General features: G+C 36.6%; 1 protein-coding gene across 2 annotated transcripts in view; it reads right to left on the bottom strand.

Moving 5' to 3' along the window:
• Nucleotides 1–3,882: 3,882 nt before the first annotated feature.
• The window catches only part of LOC143238304 (frizzled-5-like), a 33,938-nt gene continuing 18,689 nt past the window's right edge, over nt 3,883–19,131 (bottom strand). The window contains exons 4-5 of one of the 2 annotated variants that reach the window (XM_076478402.1): nt 14,083–14,182; nt 3,883–8,017 (exon numbers count right to left, since the gene is read on the bottom strand). In XM_076478402.1, coding sequence (XP_076334517.1) covers nt 5,853–7,643 — 1,791 coding nt within the window. In that variant the 5' untranslated portion in view covers nt 7,644–8,017; nt 14,083–14,182 and the 3' untranslated portion in view covers nt 3,883–5,852. The remainder of the gene's footprint in view (nt 8,018–14,082; nt 14,183–19,131) is intronic. The other variant, XM_076478403.1, reaches the window with a different exon arrangement.

Raw genomic sequence — 19,131 nt, 5'->3', positions numbered from 1 at the left:
GAGTAAATTTATTGTTAGAATAACACTTGGTTCAAACCACTTATGGAATATTTACAATGAACACCTGTAACACTTAGTTTAAACCACTTACGGAATATTCACAATCAACACCTGTAACATTTTGTTCGAGTCACATATTGAACATTTACAGTCAACTCTGTAAAACTTAGTTCACCTGAACGATATGTTGAATAAAAATAAACAGCGTTATAATACACTTTGAGCAGTTCGATCAAAATCTGTTTTATACAGTATAAATATATCCTGTTCTGCCTAAAGCAGTGGTTCCCAACCAGGGGTGCTCGTACCCCTTGGGGGTGCGAGATAACATTTCAGTTTTTTTGTTGTTGTTTATATTAAGGGTACTGTCCTATATATTCAAAAATTACCGTGAGGGGTGCGAGAACATATTAAAATTTTTTAGGGGTGCGGGGCATAAAAAAGGTTGGGAACCACTGGCCTAAAGTATTAAATGTATCATATATACATAAATAGACAGGTTAGGAAAAGGACAGATAATAGACGTGGAGACAGGCAGATCGACACGTGAAGTGGTTAGATAGATCGATAGTTGGACAGACAGACCAATAAGCGGGCGTAAAGAAACATTGATCTTTATTAATACGAAAGAAAGCAGTACGATAGGAAATATTCAACTTTGGCGAGGGTTTTGTAGAATTACAAGTATCTTAGCCACCTTGATTTGAAAGCAGTACTTTGTCCTTCGACGGTACAGCGATAAACTTGAGGACCAACACAAAACCGGGGTTCGATACCCGCGATGGGCACAACATAGGTGCTTCTCAGACCATCAGTTTAAACATGCCTCTAACTCTTGTGTCTACAGTTTGTAGCTAAGCGCAAAGCCACGCAACGGGCTATCCGTGCTCTGCTCAACATAGGTAATTGGCTGCGTACACATTTGTATCGAGTACTTGTAAACCGCAAGAACCGATCGCCTCCAGATTTTCTTTGTAAATACCTTGATTAACAGATTTTGTTTCTGTTATATTTTACCTATAATGGAGAAGTTACCTTGTAAGAGGAGGCGTTTCCCCTAGATGGGAAAATGAGCAACGTTTCGGTATACTTAGAGTGGAAACTTCTGAACATTTAGGCACACTTCACGTGGCAAACTCTGGACAACGTTTCGGTATAGTTCAGATTACCGTAAGTTTCGGCACATTCCAGATGGCAGTCTCTAACACAAATTATTTCACTGCAAGAACGCTCTACTCATGAAACAGAATATTTTCAGTTTGATTACACGTTTCAGTTTGCATATGTATTAATCTCCATCTGTGTGTTTGTTATGAGTAGCTTAATGTTGACTATAAGTTCTTAATGATTTCTTAGACATAGAATACAAGCAAGATCTTAGTGGAATTGCAAACTTAGACTGTGTTCCAGAGTAAAGTATATTCGTGGTTCTAGTTATCACAAAACTTTGTCTTGAGGAGTAAAGACTCAACTACAAGACATCGTCGAGCACGCTATATTTGTTCCTGTCACGCGACCACGTGCCCTGTTCTCATCATAATAAGTTCTGTTCCTATCATACACAGGCTAAGTATCACCTACTTCAGTGATTTACTTTAAGAAAGTTTTCCCGTGATCATAAACTCTCAGTTATTTTATTTTAACAGGAATCTTCTTAAGAAGTATTATTTAGAACATCGTGGCTGCAGCAATGTAAATAAACTAGCCTCTCAAACCCCTGCACGTGCCACGCGCGTTCCACTCGTAGGTTCCCCAAATCATAAATTTAACGCGCTATCGCACACAAGCCCATTTCGGCCGAGCTACGACAGTTTAATGGTACTACAATTTCTGTAAGTCATACTATTATATGGTAGTGACACGTTTTACAGGAAGAATCGCTTAGCGTCACAAATTAACAGTTTTACCGCGTTACGAGCTCTGAAAGAATATTTTTAGCTTTAGATCCTCCCCAGTTGGCCGTTAAACGTCCCTCCACTAGAAGCAAAAACTAGACCGCATTCCAACTTGAGAAAGTTATGTTAGTTCAAAACAGAAACCCCGTTCAAGTACAAAGTAACATGTCGTAAACAACCAACTATACTTGTAGCTTTAAATCTATCACAGAAACTCTGAAGGACTATTATGAAGAATAATACAAGGAGACTACGTAGAAATACACTAGTAACGTGAAGGACTATAAACAAGTAAAACTGAAGGACCAGGACTTTAAAATACACAAATAACATACAGAACCGTATAGGACTGTAAATATGTAAAACTAAACGACTAGGACTTTACAACACACTAATAATGTACAGAACTGTAGGACTATAATTAAGTAAAACTAAACGACTAGGACTTTACAACACACTAATAACGTACAGAACTGTAGGACTGTAAATAAGTAAAACTAAACGACTAGGACTTTACAACACACTAATAACGTACAGAACTGTGGGACTGTAAATAAGTAAAACTAAACGACTAGGACTTTACAACACACTAATAACGTACAGAACTGTAGGACTGTAAATAAGTAAAACTGAAGGACCGGGACTTTACAATAACCAAGTAACGCACAGAAATGTGAAGGACTCTAAACAAGTAAACCTGAAGGACTAGGACTTTACAATAAACAAGTAACGCACAGAAATATGAAGGACTCTAAACAAGTAAAGGTGAAGGACCAGGACCTTAAAATACACTAATAACGTGCAAAACTGCGTAATACTATAAATAAGGAAAACTGAAGGAGCAAAACTTTAATATATACTAATAACCTACAGAACCGTGTAGGACTGTAAATAAGTAAAACTCAAGTACCATGTCTTTATGTTACACCTGCAACACACAGGATTATAAATAAGTAAATCTGAAGGACCATGTCTTCATAATACACTAGTAACATACAGGACTATAAATAAGTAAAACTGAAGGACCATGTCTTCATAATACACTAGTAACATACAGGACTATAAATAAGTAAAACTGAAGGACCATGTCTTCATAATACACTAGTAACATACAGGACTATAAATAAGTAAAACTGAAGGACCATGTCTTCATGATACACTAGTAACATACAGGACTATAAATAAGTAAAACTGAAGGACCATGTCTTCATAATACACTAGTAACATACAGGACTATAAATAAGTAAAACTGAAGGACCATGTCTTCATGATACACTAGTAACATACAGGACTATAAATAAGTAAAACTGAAGGACCATGTCTTCATAATACACTAGTAACATACAGGACTGTAAATAAGTAAAACTCAAGTACCATGTCTTTATGTTACACCTGTAACACACAGGATTATAAATAAGTGAAACTGAAGGACCATGTCTTCATAATACACTAGTAACATACAGGACTATAAATAAGTAAAACTGAAGGACCATGTCTTCATAATACACTAGTAACATACAGGACTGTAAATAAGTAAAACTCAAGTACCATGTCTTTATGTTACACCTGTAACACACAGGACTATAAATAAGTAAAACTGAAGACCAGGGCTTTAATATAAACTAATAACACAAAAAACCGTGTAGAACTGTAAATAAGTAAAACTCAAGGACCATGTCTTCATAATATACTAGTAACATACAGGACTATAAATAAAAAAGAATTAAACAGTGAGAAACATAAATGTGACTGTACATCGGATATAAAACATTCGTTGAAGACGAGCTGACGTTTTATCGGACGTGAAGTATCTTGTGATGCTCGAAGTCACTGTCTTTGTTTTCATTTGTAATTTTCTTATCATCTTGATACATGAACTGTAAATGGAACTTGGTAGAATATAATATTATTAAGCTGAAGATCTGTGTAGCATATATCACGAAGTACCGGTGAGGTCCCTCGCATAATACCACTACTTTAAGGGTGTGAATCAGCGTAACCAATTGTATAGTAATATTTCAATTTTAATTAAGTCAGGCTCTTTTATTGTAAGAACTTATTACACAGTATTGTTTGTGTTATTACAACATCGGTTGCAAAACTTATTTTCTAAGATGTAGAAAACGCCACTCAACTCCTTACACTGGCAGTTGATCATGAACCTAGTGAATGTTGATGTCATCTTTTTCAGCATGAACCAGTTGAGAATCAGGTGGACGGTTTTTCGCTCTGAGTTCAGATTAATACTAATTACATGTTTTTCAGTCAGATCTGACGAATGTTCTGTGTTAGTTATACGACCTTCCTCAGCGCAGATAAAAGTTAGCTTTATGAATTTTCTCATCTCTGATAAGAGTTAATTATGTGACATTTCTCAACTCAGACGAGTGTTAGTTACATGATCTGTCTCACCTCTCTGATAAGAGTTGGTTATATGATGGTTTTCAGCTGAGATAATTTCTGCTCATTGCTAGAATATTATAAAACTTACTCTAAGTTTCAGTATTCTTGTCAGTAAGCTTACAGTATTCCTTATTTCTTCTGTAGTTACAAAACTACATGTAACAAAGGAGTAAAACTATCCAAGAAACCCGAAAGTTTTAGAAATAGAAAACGTCTTTTGGTAGTTTCAATAACATAATTTTTCTATATCATAACCACTATGTTTTTCTCTGAAACAAAACCAGTGATGATTAATCTCCCATAAAAAAGAGCGAGCGAACGAGAAGGAACGCTGGTTTGGAAAGTAAAACTTGTTACTGTAAACTATATTTTTTTCCGAGAAAGATGAGCGTCTTTTTCCGCTTATATGTTTTGTCTCAGATCAGACCAGAGTAAGTTATATTCTGGTCACCACTTTTTTACTTGAAACAAATTGATGTTCTAACATAAGATGAACAAATTGAAGACACCCACCTGTTACATGATGTCAATATGCAAATAGTTTAACATTCTTAAACGATTAATAAGAGAATATACAGACTAAGGTTCATTTGGTGCAAGATTTGCATTCAACTTGTAGTCACAATATTCTTTAACGAGAGCTAAAGGTGTATAACATAGTCAGTCGTTCACCTGTTAAATGAAACTTTTTACGATCTTGCAGGTTATGTTACTGTGAAGCCATGCTTTGTAACATGTACTCGTTTTGGTCTTTTCTTCTGAGATAGAACGTCTATTTAAAAAAAAAAAATATATTCAGGCCTCATATTTAATATGCGTACTAATAACTGTATGAAATGTCTCCTGATGGGAAATGGTAAGTTTATGAACTCGCCACGCTAAAATCTAGGGCTCGAGCTCTCACGTTGGACATAACGTGGCTTTGCTCAAATATGTGAGACGTGTAATAGAATTAGCGTGATATTTATGATTTGCAGTTTGTTTGTTTGTTTTTCTTCAGTTTTTCTCTGAAAACAAAATAATTTTAGAATATTTCAACTACTCCTCACACAGTAATACTCTATATTCTACCTTTCTTTTCACAAGAGCTTTCATAAAAATCAAACACTATAGTAAATTACACTAACTACTGAGAGACTCTGAAAAATCAATAATATTCAAGCACGAAATAACACGAAAATTTACTAATTCAAGAAACGTGTTTAGTAAAGATACTTTGTGTCTTATACATGAATCATTTACAGGGATGTGATATGACACTTTTTCGAAAGTTTTGTGAACTGTAATTAACAATCGTTACAGCAAATAATTATTATATCTACGTAACATCGCATAAACAATATGTTACTAAAAATTAACATTAATACGTCTAGTATGTTACACGATTTGTGTGCAACTCGTCTCTTTAAATGCTAGTCTCACATACACCGTATTCACACACACACATTTATATACACATATTTCTTTTACAGCGAGGCGGAAACTTTTCCATTTCGTTTTTACACTCGAGTAAGCATCTGTTTACCGCTAGGCGAATAATTTTTAATACAGTTTTTACACTTGAGTAAGCATTTGTTTACAGCGAGGCGGAAACTTCTCAATATCGCTTACCCTATGTATAGGTTTACACGTCCTATCTAATTCACGGTCTTTACTCCCACAAAGTCGCCCATAAACTCTCCGCCAGGAATCTACAGTCTTCCCGGACCAGATCCAGAATCCAGAAGTGATCCCGACCACCAGACACATAAAGTACTTGAGCATGAACACGGAGTAGTCGGGTCGTACAGCCGGATTACTGCAGGGGCAGTTGTGCCTTCTCTCCCAAGCCTCCCGGAAGTGTTGCTCGTAGATGTAACAGCCGATGACGATGGTGGCTGGTACCGTATACAGCACAGAGAAGACTCCAATCCGGATCATCAGCTTTTCTAGCTTTTCCACCTTAGCCCGAGCCTGCTGTCGGATGACATTCCTTATCCGAAAGAGGGCCACAAATCCCGTTAGGAGAAAGGATGTCCCCAGAAAAAGGTAAACACACAGAGGAGCTAGTACAAACCCCCGCAGAAGAGACAAGTTCTGGTTTCCTACGTAACAAATGCCTGCCACCGGGTCCCCATCCACTCCGTCCACGGCTAAGATGGCGATGGTTTTGACGGTTGGTACTGACCAGGCTAATAAATGAAAATACAAAGAGTATCCAGCAATAGCCTCGTTCCCCCACTTCAGTCCAGCTGCTAGCAGCCACGTTAGGGCTAAGATAACCCACCAAAGAGAACTGGCCATTCCGAAAAAGTAAATCATCAGGAATACGATGGTGCATGCTGGAGGTCGTTCCGAATCCTGGTACCGGATGATTGGTCCATCACAGGCTAGCTCTGCGTGTCCCATCCCTAGCCGGACCAGATATCCCACGGATACCATCAAGTAGCAGCCAGACAGAAATATGATTGGGCGTTCAGGGTAGCGAAACCTCTGCATGTCGATCAGGAAGGTGATAACGGTCAAGCTAGTTGACACACAGCACAGCACCGCCCACAGCCCGAGCCACAGTGTAGCGAAAGTGTGTTCGTCCGCAGAGAAGAAGGGACCGTAACATGGAATAGCACAGTTCAGTACACTTCCCGTCTCCACAGAATTAAAGTAACCATAGTTCCCCGTGGCTACCAAGGGAACCAAGGGATTTCGACAAAAGCACCGACAGTCTTTTTCTTGAATTCTTGTCATGCGGGGATAACCACCATTTTTTGTCATTTTTGGCACTATGTATTTCGGACTCTTTTTTTCGGGGAATCTGTTCCTATTTATGTTAATATAACTCGAAGAACGGTTTGGTTTTTGGCCTTCGTTGCGGTCCATGCACATTCTGATGGGGTCACCATAGTTAGGCAGGTCATCACACTTCATTGTTTCTGGCCAAGTGAAACCATAGTTCATCATAAGAGGTTCACAACCAGCTCGCGCCCGCTCACAGACAGATCGACAAGGCGGGATGGGTTTAGAATAATCCTTCATGCATATTGGTGTATGCATGGAACAGAGAAAGAACTGAAGATCATCCGAACATTGGATTTTCACGAGAGGCCAAAACTGATGAACCTGCAATCCTGCTTCTTCCTGGGTTTCGTGGTGAAAAGTGTTGGGCATGGAGGTGTAGTTGTAGCCAATGTCGGTACACATTGGAATAGTTATCTCCTCACATTTTTGATGGCGCCCTGCTACTTTTCCAGATGCTAGGATAAAGAATAATAAAAGTTCCAGTGAAAGATAGGTTATAACTCGCGCCAAACTATAGCCTATTGCAGGCGTTGGAACGGCTAAGGAACGCCTCTTCGCCGAACTGCACATGCTGGTCCACACCAGAACAGACAGTTTTACTTCTACGTTTATGTTTGTTATCACGATGATATTTTGATGAATCGAACACAAGCGTAGATCAAAAATCAGCTGGAGGAAACGCTTGGGTGTGAAACTCGTAACTCAAACTATTATAAGCTTCGACAATACTTTCTGGCATGACTGTTTCAATTTGTAACTAAACCACTAGCACCTGCTAAACTACCGTCACTACCGATAACTTGTATGTTTTGTGAACTTCGACACTCCTCTACACCACTTCGTCACAACTTGACTCCGAGCTTCTGCTGACGTCACCGTTAGCAAACCAATCACTTTCCTCTGAAGGCTGTCACTCATCGGATCATTGTTCTAGAAAGTAATATCTGAAACAGAACAAAAAGATTGAGGTAAATCCTTAGCAAACCACAGAGTGGGTAGCTTTAAGCCTAAAATGCTTAATTCCCAGAAAATCTCAGACAAAAACAATACGGGGGCGCCGATTCCATCGCTTCACGTTGACATATATCAACTGTAATACTATTTTAAAACAGCGCATATTTGAGAGACTATGATACGCAAAAACTAAACGTGATGAAGTCATAACTATCATAGAAGAAAGCCAAAAGCGCTAATTACGAAAGCTCCTAATATTAATAAAGGAAAGAATGAGTTGAGAAAGTAAGGTCTAGAGCTTATCGTTCGCGTTCTACAAACAAATGAATTTATCCATCTAACCATTTCATGTTGTGTTTTGGAATTTTGAATTGAGTCATGCAATTTGTGGAAAGTGGATAAGATTTACGAGGTGGTAAGTTCCAATATTTACCGTATTGCTATAAGAGTTATGAGGCCTTTGTATGTTTGTTTGTTTTCTGAATTTTGCCCAAAGCTATATGAGGGCTATCTGCTCCGGCCGTCCCTAATTTAGCAGTGTAAGACTAGAGGGAAGGCCTGTAGTCATCACCACCCACCTCCAACTCTTGGGTTACTTTTTTACCAAAGAATAGTGGGATTGATCGAACATAACAACGACCCCACGGACGAAAGGGCGAGCATGTTTGGTGTGACGGAGACTCGAACCCACGAACCGCAGACTACGAGTCGAGCACCCTAACCACCTGACCATGCCGGGCATACCTGTTTGTGAAAATATACAGAAAGTGACGTTTATCATTGTCCATAAAATAAAAAGTTTAAAAGTTTCCAACTTTTGTTTTTTGTTTTACGAAACATTTCCTGACCACGCCAGTGCTGTGGATTGTTTATAGATAGATGTCTAAGAATTTTATATTAACGTCTAATAATTATTTTTCCAACAGAAAATTTGCCAACATTGAGCCTAATAATGTTGGTATTATCTTCTCTCATCTATTTCTCTGTTACCAATGGCATGTTAAACTGTATTGAACATATTGTTACAGCAGATGCTATTAGCAACAATATGAAGACATGAAAACAATATTTTAATAACTTTATACCTCTATTTCAGCCAACGTTTCGCCATGAAGTCGCAGTGACGAAACGTTAGCTAAAATAGAAATTATGGCGCTTTTTTTTTTTTTAGAAATATAAAATGCCTGATAAGTGGGCTATGTTTGTGAAATCTTACTGATAAGTGGGCTATGTTTGTGAAAACTTACTGATATTAGTAGATACAAAGTTGAAGTTTTCATAATGCAGTTGATTAGTGTATGTTTCTCATAACATTCTGACTCTTACAAGGATAGTTATCACAACTGATGTATGAATGTTCTAAACGTGCTACGTCATCAACAGTTCATGTATTTTGTAGAAATTACGGTTCTATTTTGCTTCCATCCAAGAATTTGTTGGAATGATCCGCTGAATATAAGGTTTTGTATTAATTAGAGAGTAAAGGTTGTTGTGTTTTTTTCCACTAACTTTATTGCCAGGATGTCCGAATTTCTACAATATACAGTACAAATTTTGAAAAACATCGGATAAAATATTTTGATGGCGAACAATGTAGATGGAGTTAGTGTGCATGCTACTTCAACATGTATTCACTAACATCTGTGTAAGCTAAAGGAATTCTCCCCCATCTTACTGTGTGTGTGTATATATACTTTTGGCAAGTTTGTCTTTTGCCACGTTTTGGGTGTAAACGGATCCTTAATGAGTGTCTGTATGCACAGTTTATACACGAGCAGTATCCACAACTGGTAGCTAACAATACGAATATCCCCATCCACTTTCATGTTCTCACACCTGAAATATCTCTTTCACATCACCATAGAGGTATTGATCGCAGGGATAAGTAGATTTCCAAGTCTATTTCTTAATTCTAAGACATCTTTTGACTAAGGATTTTGTTGAAGAAGACAGGGAACAGGGGAGAGGATTGAGGTGTGAAAGAGGGTGGGAAACCTGTTTGGTGGCAGCTTACACCCCCCACATGACAACCCTAGGCGATTTGTTATGGTCTGCAATGGAATGCCATCCTGCTAGGAATGTTTAGAAGGGCGATTAGGTAGCTTAATGAACGAACCGCCCTCGCTAATTGAACCACAACATTTCTATTGATAAACCACTAGCCCTGACTCTGGTAAGGAAACCTGGACCAGTGGTAATATTGACCAAGCTCTCTAAATTAAACAAGCTCCACTGACCATATATTCTGTTCCTAACTACATAACGCCCAGTATTGTAAATAGATTTAAACATTGTACTTTTTATTTTTGAACATATTGCATATATTGTATTCTTTATTTATAAACAACTTTGTTGACTTACATTATACTATATATTTTTAAACAATAATTTTAGCTTATATTGTGCTATTTATTTTTAAACATTATTGACTTACATTGTACTATTTATTTATAAACATCTTTGTTGACTTACATTATACTATATATTTTTAAACAATAATTTTAGCTTATATTGTGCTATTTATTTTTAAACAACATTATTGACTTACATTGTACTATTTATTTATAAACTACATTGTTGACTTACGCTATACTATTTATTTTTAAACAATAATGTTATCTTATATTGCGCTATTTATTTGTTGGCTTATATTAGTTAATAACCATGTAATAAAGTTAATGGTGGGCTACATTAAATCAATAATGATTCCAGGAAAACACACACATTCAATAATTACTTCAAACTGAATACAAGACCCTACAACGCAAGTAGTTTTGAAAGGTTTGGTTTGAAAAGCTACACGAGGACTATCTGCGCTAGCCGTCCTTCATTTAACAGTATAGGACTAGAGGGAAGGCAGCTAGTCATCACCACCCACCGCCAACTCTTGGGCTACTCTTTTACCAACGAATAATGGGATTGGCCATATAATTATAACGCCCCCACGGCTGAAAGAACGAGTATGTTGGGTGTGACGGGGATTCGAACCCGCAACCCTCGGATTACGAGTCGAGTGCCTTAACCACCTGGCCACGCTGGGCTGTTTTGAAAGGTGAACCATTCTTCATTTCATCAAGGAAAAATTGGGAAAAAGGCCTCATTTTTCTAAAACGTTCAGGTTAAAGAATTTGGTATTTTTACCGTTAAATCGTTAACAAAATTAAGGAAAAACACTGTCGTTTCTAAATAATTCTCGATCACTGTAATTCATGAAATGAGCGAGTTTTATCTTGACATGAAAAAAAAAAGAAATGTTTTTAAAATGTAGATTTAAGATACTTAACATACATAGTGTTAGGGTTCACATTAAGTCGCATGCTCATTAATATTATAGTTGTTTTTAACATTTTAAGATGCTTAACATAGATAATGCTATGGTTCACATTAAGTATCGTGTAACATGCTCATTGGTATTAAAAATGTTGAAACACCAGAGTTTATTTTCTATTAGATTCCGTATATGATATTTGGTTTGATTCGCTTTTAATTTCACGCAAAGCTACAAGAGGGCTAGCTATCTGCGCTAGCCGTCCCTAATTTAGTAGTGTAAAACTGGAGGGAAGGCAGATAGTCATCACCACCCACCGCCAATTCTTGGGATACTCTTTTACCAACGAATAATGGGATTGACCGTTATATTATAACGTACTCACGGCTGAAATGGCGAGCATATTTGGTGTGAAGGGGATTCGAACCTGCGATCCTCGGATTACAAGTCAAGTGCCTTAACCACCTGGTCATGCCGGGCCCAGATATAATATATGACGTTATTTGGTTTATATTTTCAAATTGCGAGTATATACTTTATTAAAAAAGTGGAGAAATAAAGCAACCAAATACTTTCTTTTGATCAACTCTCAAAAATAAAATTTAACGTCATTCTATTAAAATTCAGCATAAGGCCCATGGTATAATAAGGGTGGCATGAAACATGGAAGAATTTTTGAAATATGAATGTTGGGCCTTTCTCTTAATTGCTGCTGTGTCTCTAAAGATGTTTACCTTAAGTGATTGTATTTGAGTACTTAAACACTTAATTTAGCTTGTAGCTGTGTATCAAACAACCGTAAAAAAATCATAGTAAAAACAAACTACAATCACAATTGCAAAATTTTAAAATACTTTATAGTAAAAACAAATGAGGTTGTTGTTTTGAATTAAGAACAAAGCTATACAATGGGCTATCTGTGCTCTTCCCACCACGGGTATCGAAACCCGCTTTTTAGCGTTGTAAGTCCGCAGACATACCGCTGAGCCACGGGGGGCAACAAATAAGGAGATCTTAGAAAATGAAAATTAGGCCTAATTTGTAATGGTTGTCGCATCTGCAAAAATGTTTCCCTAAATTTACTATATTTAAGGTTTTCCGAACGTACTTCTATAATGGTATATTAAAAAAAAGTGAAAAATTCATAATGAAAAGTTTATCTTGAAAAATAAAAATTAGTCCTAACTTTTAATGGTTGCTGTATTTCTAAAGGTGTATGCTTGAATTTACCGAGTTTGAGATATGAGTACTTAATATAATACGTTAAACAACCGCTGTTGCTCAAAAAAAGTTATAATAAAAACAAAGGGCTTGCCTACAGGAAGTCCATGCTATCCAAACCGTGCTATTGAAATTTATATATAGTCCTAACTAATGAAGAGAAGAGTTTTATTCTGCTGTTGATTCTATCTACGTATGTATTATATATTTATACCATCTGCTTTATTGGAAAGTGTTCGTCGAACTTTTTTCCGCTGGCATAAGGGTCCACATTAGCCTTTGCTGGAGTAAGTGTTTATTTACGCAGTCTAACCCACACACACAGCATGCCCCTAATCACGAGCTATATTCGGGGATCGGTCACCATGGTGACCTCGAAACATCTGGTCCTTTGTTGAAAGATTAAATATGCGTAGCTACAGCTAATCATCTTACAATGGCCGAGAAACTCGCTTGTTGATAACTGACGAAAAGAACGAACAAGAAAAATCTGTGTATATACCATACTTTTTAAATGATGTAGTTGCAACGAGTGTGTGTGTGTATTTTTATAGCAAAGCAACATCGGGCTATCTGCTGAGTCCACCGAGGGGACTCGAACTCCTGATTTTAGCGTTGTAAATTCGTAGACTTACCGCTATATCAGCAAGGGACAGGCGCAACGACCTTATTGTAATCGAAATAAAGGAATTGAACGTTTATTTATTTTGTCTTTAGCAAACAATCTATTATTGGAGCTGTTGTTAGTAACGTTTCGGTTCTGCATCTTTTGTTAAAGAAGTGATGTTTCGGAATCACATTCCCTTGATATATCACAAGTTTTGGAAAATTTTGATTTTATATATTTTTGATTTTAACGGCCTATTTGAAATTATAATTGTGGAAACTTAAATAGTTAAAATCTCTCAAACTAGTTTATATATATAAGAAAGTACAGGGTGTTCAGAAGTCATCTTAGCAAACATAGATGTACGGAAGATTTTCTTGAGGGGAGCTGTGTAATGTTTGACCCAATGAGGTTATGAGTAAGAAACCTCTGGTACCAGTTTTTTACCGAATTAACGTAAAAATTACCTGGTATCACCATATATTCAGCTTCTACTTTTGCCCGAATGGTCATGTATATTGTAAGCTAGGGGGACTGCCCTCCGCCTCTTAACGTCTATGTTAACAACATTATTAAGATTTATTTCAAAAACTTTCAAAAACACGTAAAGAATGCGTTATTTCCAGACACAATGTTTAACTCGGATATTCGTGTTATAACGATTTTTCGAGGTAAGAGTTGCATGGAACTACAAACAACACAAAAATAAATAAAAAAATTCAAAACTTTTTTTTTTTTTGTGTACGTAAGTTGATCGCGCCCATTTTGATATTTATACAATTTCTGAACTGCTTTTCAGTAATGCTTCTAAAGAGGCAGGTTTGGTTTGCATGAGATGAGCCCGTGTCTCTCAGGCTGAACGCTCCCTGCCAGTAATCTGCCCTGTCGTGCTCAGCCTGTCTAAATATACTGCTTGTCAAGCAATGGTGAGAAAGACGAATTATATTACCAGCACTTACACAGCTTGACGAGGACCGGGACGAAGATGTCAGCCCATCACGTCAGAAGGAGAATCCCATTAACCGCGCCATTATCTTCTTTAGGAAAAGGGAAAGATCGCTGAAAATAAATATGGAGACAGGTAATAGTGCTTTTATCTACTCACATATAAAAACATCAACAAATATTGTAGTAATGGAGGAAAGAGACGTGAAATCCAGATCTACTTGCGTATATAACAAAACAATAATGCACACTGCTCTCATGAGCACCAATATTGCCTTTCTAAATCAATATTTTATCAATGAATTGTCCTGGCTTCTCTTCTCTCGCTCTCACGTAGATAAATAACGATTTTAAAATTTGTGGTATTTCAAGGATGTTGTCTCCCTTCGTCACCCTCTCACTCCGTATGTTGTCCGCTCGTGTGTCTCCTTAGGTGAACGTGCAATGCTTTTTTTTTGTCTGTAAGGCACTGAAGCTACTCTGTTAAAAAACAAAAAACAAACAAAAAACCAACGTTTTTCAATGATCAATCATTTCTGACGGGACCTAACCTAAACACGGGCGTGGACGTGTTTTGTTTTAAAAAAAATGATTACGTTGTCCTAGATAGATGTGCTCAGAATAATAACAGTTTTCAGAACTAATGTATTCTGTTTGTTTAATTTTTAATTCTAAGTGCTGTTCCGCACTATGAGCAAGGGGCCAGACGAGGCTGAATGTTCAGTGTGAATTCGATGTTTCATGGTTCATGTCCCATTGCTCTGCACTTTGGGACCAAAGAATGCGATATAAGAGTGACAGTCAAATTCCACATTGGATCAGACATGAAACAGTCGAAGAGTTGGTAAAGGGTGCTATTCACTAGCAGCCTTCTTGCTAGCCTGTCAGGGGAACAACTACGAGGAGAGAAAATGCAGTAAAAGTGACATAAAACTAATTAATTTTTATTAATTTTAAGCGAAATATCTGCGAGTTTACAGTAAATAGTAAGTGTTTACAGAAATTTTGAAACTTGTTGGTTCCGTTGATGAAATTTTAAGATTTTAAACCATTCGTACTCACTTGACGTGTCAGAACAAAACATTTTAAAATATTCAGTGTCTCAACTTAGTTTAACATTTGTGAAATATATGTTTTATTGTAATTTTTACGAGGTTTTTTTTTTCTAATTAAACTAATAGTTTAATTTTTAATCGATCACCCATTTACAAATACGTCATTTTCATCCTTCATAATTCTGAAACTCATATGTTGGCCTTGTTGACGTTAACTTTTCTGATAATATTACAACATTAAGTATTTGTCTCAGTACAAAGGATAGAGGTGGAAGGAATGAGATGAACCACGAGAATGTGTAAAACTATGACTGTAAGTTTATGCGGAGAATTGATTATATATATATAGCTGTATAAGGAGTCATTTATTTTTGGCCCTACTTGTTCCAATGTTTAATTTCTAATTAACGTGTTATTATATTTGGATATCAATTCGTCATTGGCGAAGAATGGGGTCCAGGTGCTCGTGCCAAGCACGAGCTGTGAGAGGGTGAGATTAAGCAGAGTGAATATTTCTTCTCGTCGTGATTTATGCTTCAAGAAACAGAAAAGAAAATTTGAGCAGATGTGCAAAAAAAAAAAAAAAGATAGCCAGGGATAATACATGATATACAAAGTACCCAAGATATCCTCGTACAGATTAATTATTGTACACGACTGTGTCTTCTGTTTATTGTTTGTTCAATAATCTACAAACAATACAGCAGTACAAAGACTTAAGAAAAGCTTAAAGAGTTATTTTAAATGTGTCATTAGCATCATATCTCCACACTAAATCCATTTTATCTATCAAAATTGAATTCTCCACAACATATCTTTATTTTTATCTGCTGTGGACCAGCTGTAGAACAGTGATGTCCTCTCGGCGTTCCGTTTAACTTGTATGTATATGTACTGCACATGTAATTTTCCCTTGATAGTTTTGTTGCTGTATTACTCACTCTATCTGTACAGGCCATATAATTTTATGCGGTAAAATCCGTCTCTCGTAAAGCATACAGAGCTATCACAATGTGTCTGGATGTAGGTCAGTTAGTTAATTTAAGGCAGCATATACTCTTTAATTGTCATATATTGTGGTAACTTATTTGAAATTAATTTTCAGTTTTCCTTAATTCAGACTAATTCTTCACATCTCATCAAAGTCTGGACTCATTTTCAGGAATATCCAGTTACGCTGTAGACATTATCAGGAACATAAAATACTACTTATGTATTTCTTTATTTTTATAATATGCAGATTAGCCACAGTGCTAATGTTGCACAACATGTGTCAGATTATGTATTTGTACCTATTTCCATATATTTTCATTAAAAAACAACAACAGAAAGTATACAGATGCTGTTTTCTGAAGAAGAGGTCAAAACTTATATAAAACTGTGTAAAGGGTATATGCTACCTTGAGTGCAAAAGTGAGCAGTGGGATCAGATCCTGAATCTTAGTCTTATACAACTATCGATCTTTCCATTGGGACACAGGAGTACAGTTTTAAAGGTTTAAGGAGGGAACAGAATAAATGTGCTATTTTTTCCTGTTTTAATGGAGAAGTTTTACAATAAGCTATCATGCATTGCTTTCCATCAGGATCGAATCCAGAATTGTTAGCGTTATCAACTTTTAAGCTTAGCGCTGAACCATCGGAAGAGGTAAATTTAGGACAGAAAAAAAGCATTTTATTTAGTGAGATTTAAAATTAGGTTACAAACATACCTCTGATTTCAATGGAATCATTTTGTCTTTACTTACTTCGAGAAGACAATTATAGACTCAGAGTTAGGTGTTACTGTTAAGCTGACTCTATTAATAAAAGCCTAAAACACTGCACACAGTCTGAGAACAGCGTGTTTCAAAATATTAATGGGACTATTAGTGCATAGCTGGAATTAATTGTGAACTGAAACATTTATTAGAGGGAAAGCAGCTAATCAATAGCGCCCACCACTAACCCTTGGATTGCTTTTGTCTGATCAAATATGGATCTGACCGTCACTCTTATAATGCACCCATGACTCCAAACTACGAAGTATATTTTTTCGACAACGGGTCACGAATCGTGGATTCTAGAAACCACAGTGCAGGCGGGCTACCCACTAGGCTACGCCCTGTTCGAGAATATGATATCATTATTACAAGAAATACCTGATATATGAGCTATTATCACACTTGCAGGGTGTATAGTGGACCTAGTTACCCAGCAATTTCATTTATCAACTGATTTTGTATATAATTTCTTTAGGTTTTCTGCTTATTTAACAAGATTCGAAACTAAACGAAAAATGTGATGATTCAGCGTATTTGTTTATATTAGCACCTCTTAACTATTAAGGTTTAACCTTATGTAATTTTTCATTGTCGTCGACCATTTTAAACCTAAAATTATCAACCCACATCGAGTTTCGAAAACACAATTTTCAAAACTATTTACGCATGTTATTAGTTGCGTAATCTTTAGTAACGTAATACACACACAAACCACCAACATTAATTAATATTCTACTAATTAATGCTGGGTTGTCTATGTGTTTCACACAAAGAATGAGTGATTTAGCCCACTCTTTCTTTTTTGAGGGGGGCATTTCTTTAAACTGAAGGTTGTAATAGGTAGAAACATGAAATAACTCATACGTGGATTATACCGTTGTGAACGGTGTAATAATAAATCGGTAAATTTAGGGTTAACTTGTTTGCTATGTAACATTGTAGTTATCACAAGCACACTTATAGCTAGTGAACGTTGTAAAAATAAGTCGGTAAATTTAGGGTGAACATCTTTCCTGTGCAACATTTTAGTTATTACAAACACGCGTATAAGTAGCGAACGTTATAACATTAAGTCGGTAATTTTAGTGTTAACGTGTTTCTTACGTAACATTGTAGCTATCCAAACACACGTATAGGTAGCGAACATTATAACAATGACACACTAATTTTAAGGCTAACGTGCTTGTTACGTAGCATTGCAGTTATCTTTGTGTATATAAGTTTGTCAAGAATCACCTATGTGACGTTTGTTTGTCAACCCAGGCATTCTGTAGATGAGGTGCTCGATATGTTCCTTTGATTATCAGACCTGTCAGTGTTGGTGTTTGGATAACGCACTCAACAAGGGGAAATGTGCCAAACGCCGTGGAGGTGGGAGCGTGACAAGTACATGTTAACTGATTAGTTTCAACACCACGTTGCTGCGAGGAGTTTTTCTTTATAAATACAAAGTTGTTAAACGACTCTAGTTTTAATATGATCAGGCTTGTTTTCTTTTTGGTTCCACTTCAGTACGAGACTATGCACTCCAGATGGCGCTGGTCTTTTGCAACAAAATACTGCTCACGATAGCAGTATAAACAGTAATAGCATAACAGACAATTTCAATGTTGTGTGTGTATGATTATCCTTAAGTAAAGTGTATACTTATGTTATGGAGGCATGGGCAAAAACCTATGAAATGGGAATTTACTTTGGGGAAGGGAGTATGAGTGGGTATGGTGGTCAGGGGGTATGTCATGAGGAAAAATGTAGTTTTACCCAAATTGTACAATTGGATGATATCTAGGGGTGTGTTAAACATGTTTTGTGAACATATGGATGTGGATCAAGAGTGGTGAATGTATTCGTTGTATATATAAACATATACATACATATATACACACATATACATAGGTACATTACTTAGCTCAAACACATATAAAAGATATTCTCTAAATAGTACGGATTATTTGACTACTTGTGCACGTGATCTACTTTCTTTACGCCCCCTGGTGGCTCAATGGTAAGTATGAGGAGTTATTATTCTAAAAGTTGGGTTTCGATAACCGCGGTGGGAAGAGTACAGAGAGTCCATTGTGTAGAGTTGAACTTATAATCATAGAAATAAACGTTCTCTTTACTTTTTGCTCTAATCTCAATACAGTCCGAGGCCAGGCTACAAAATGATTGGGCAAGTTTTGTATTCATTTTAAGAGATTTTACTACTGTGTGTGTGAAACAGACCTATCTTTGTCCGGAACGT

The sequence above is a fragment of the Tachypleus tridentatus genome, chromosome 13, assembly GCF_004210375.1.
Source record: "Tachypleus tridentatus isolate NWPU-2018 chromosome 13, ASM421037v1, whole genome shotgun sequence".
NCBI classification, from domain to species: domain Eukaryota; kingdom Metazoa; phylum Arthropoda; class Merostomata; order Xiphosura; family Limulidae; genus Tachypleus; species Tachypleus tridentatus.
The sequence above is the reverse complement of the archived record's forward strand: the minus strand, read 5'-3'. Positions and strand labels throughout refer to the sequence as shown.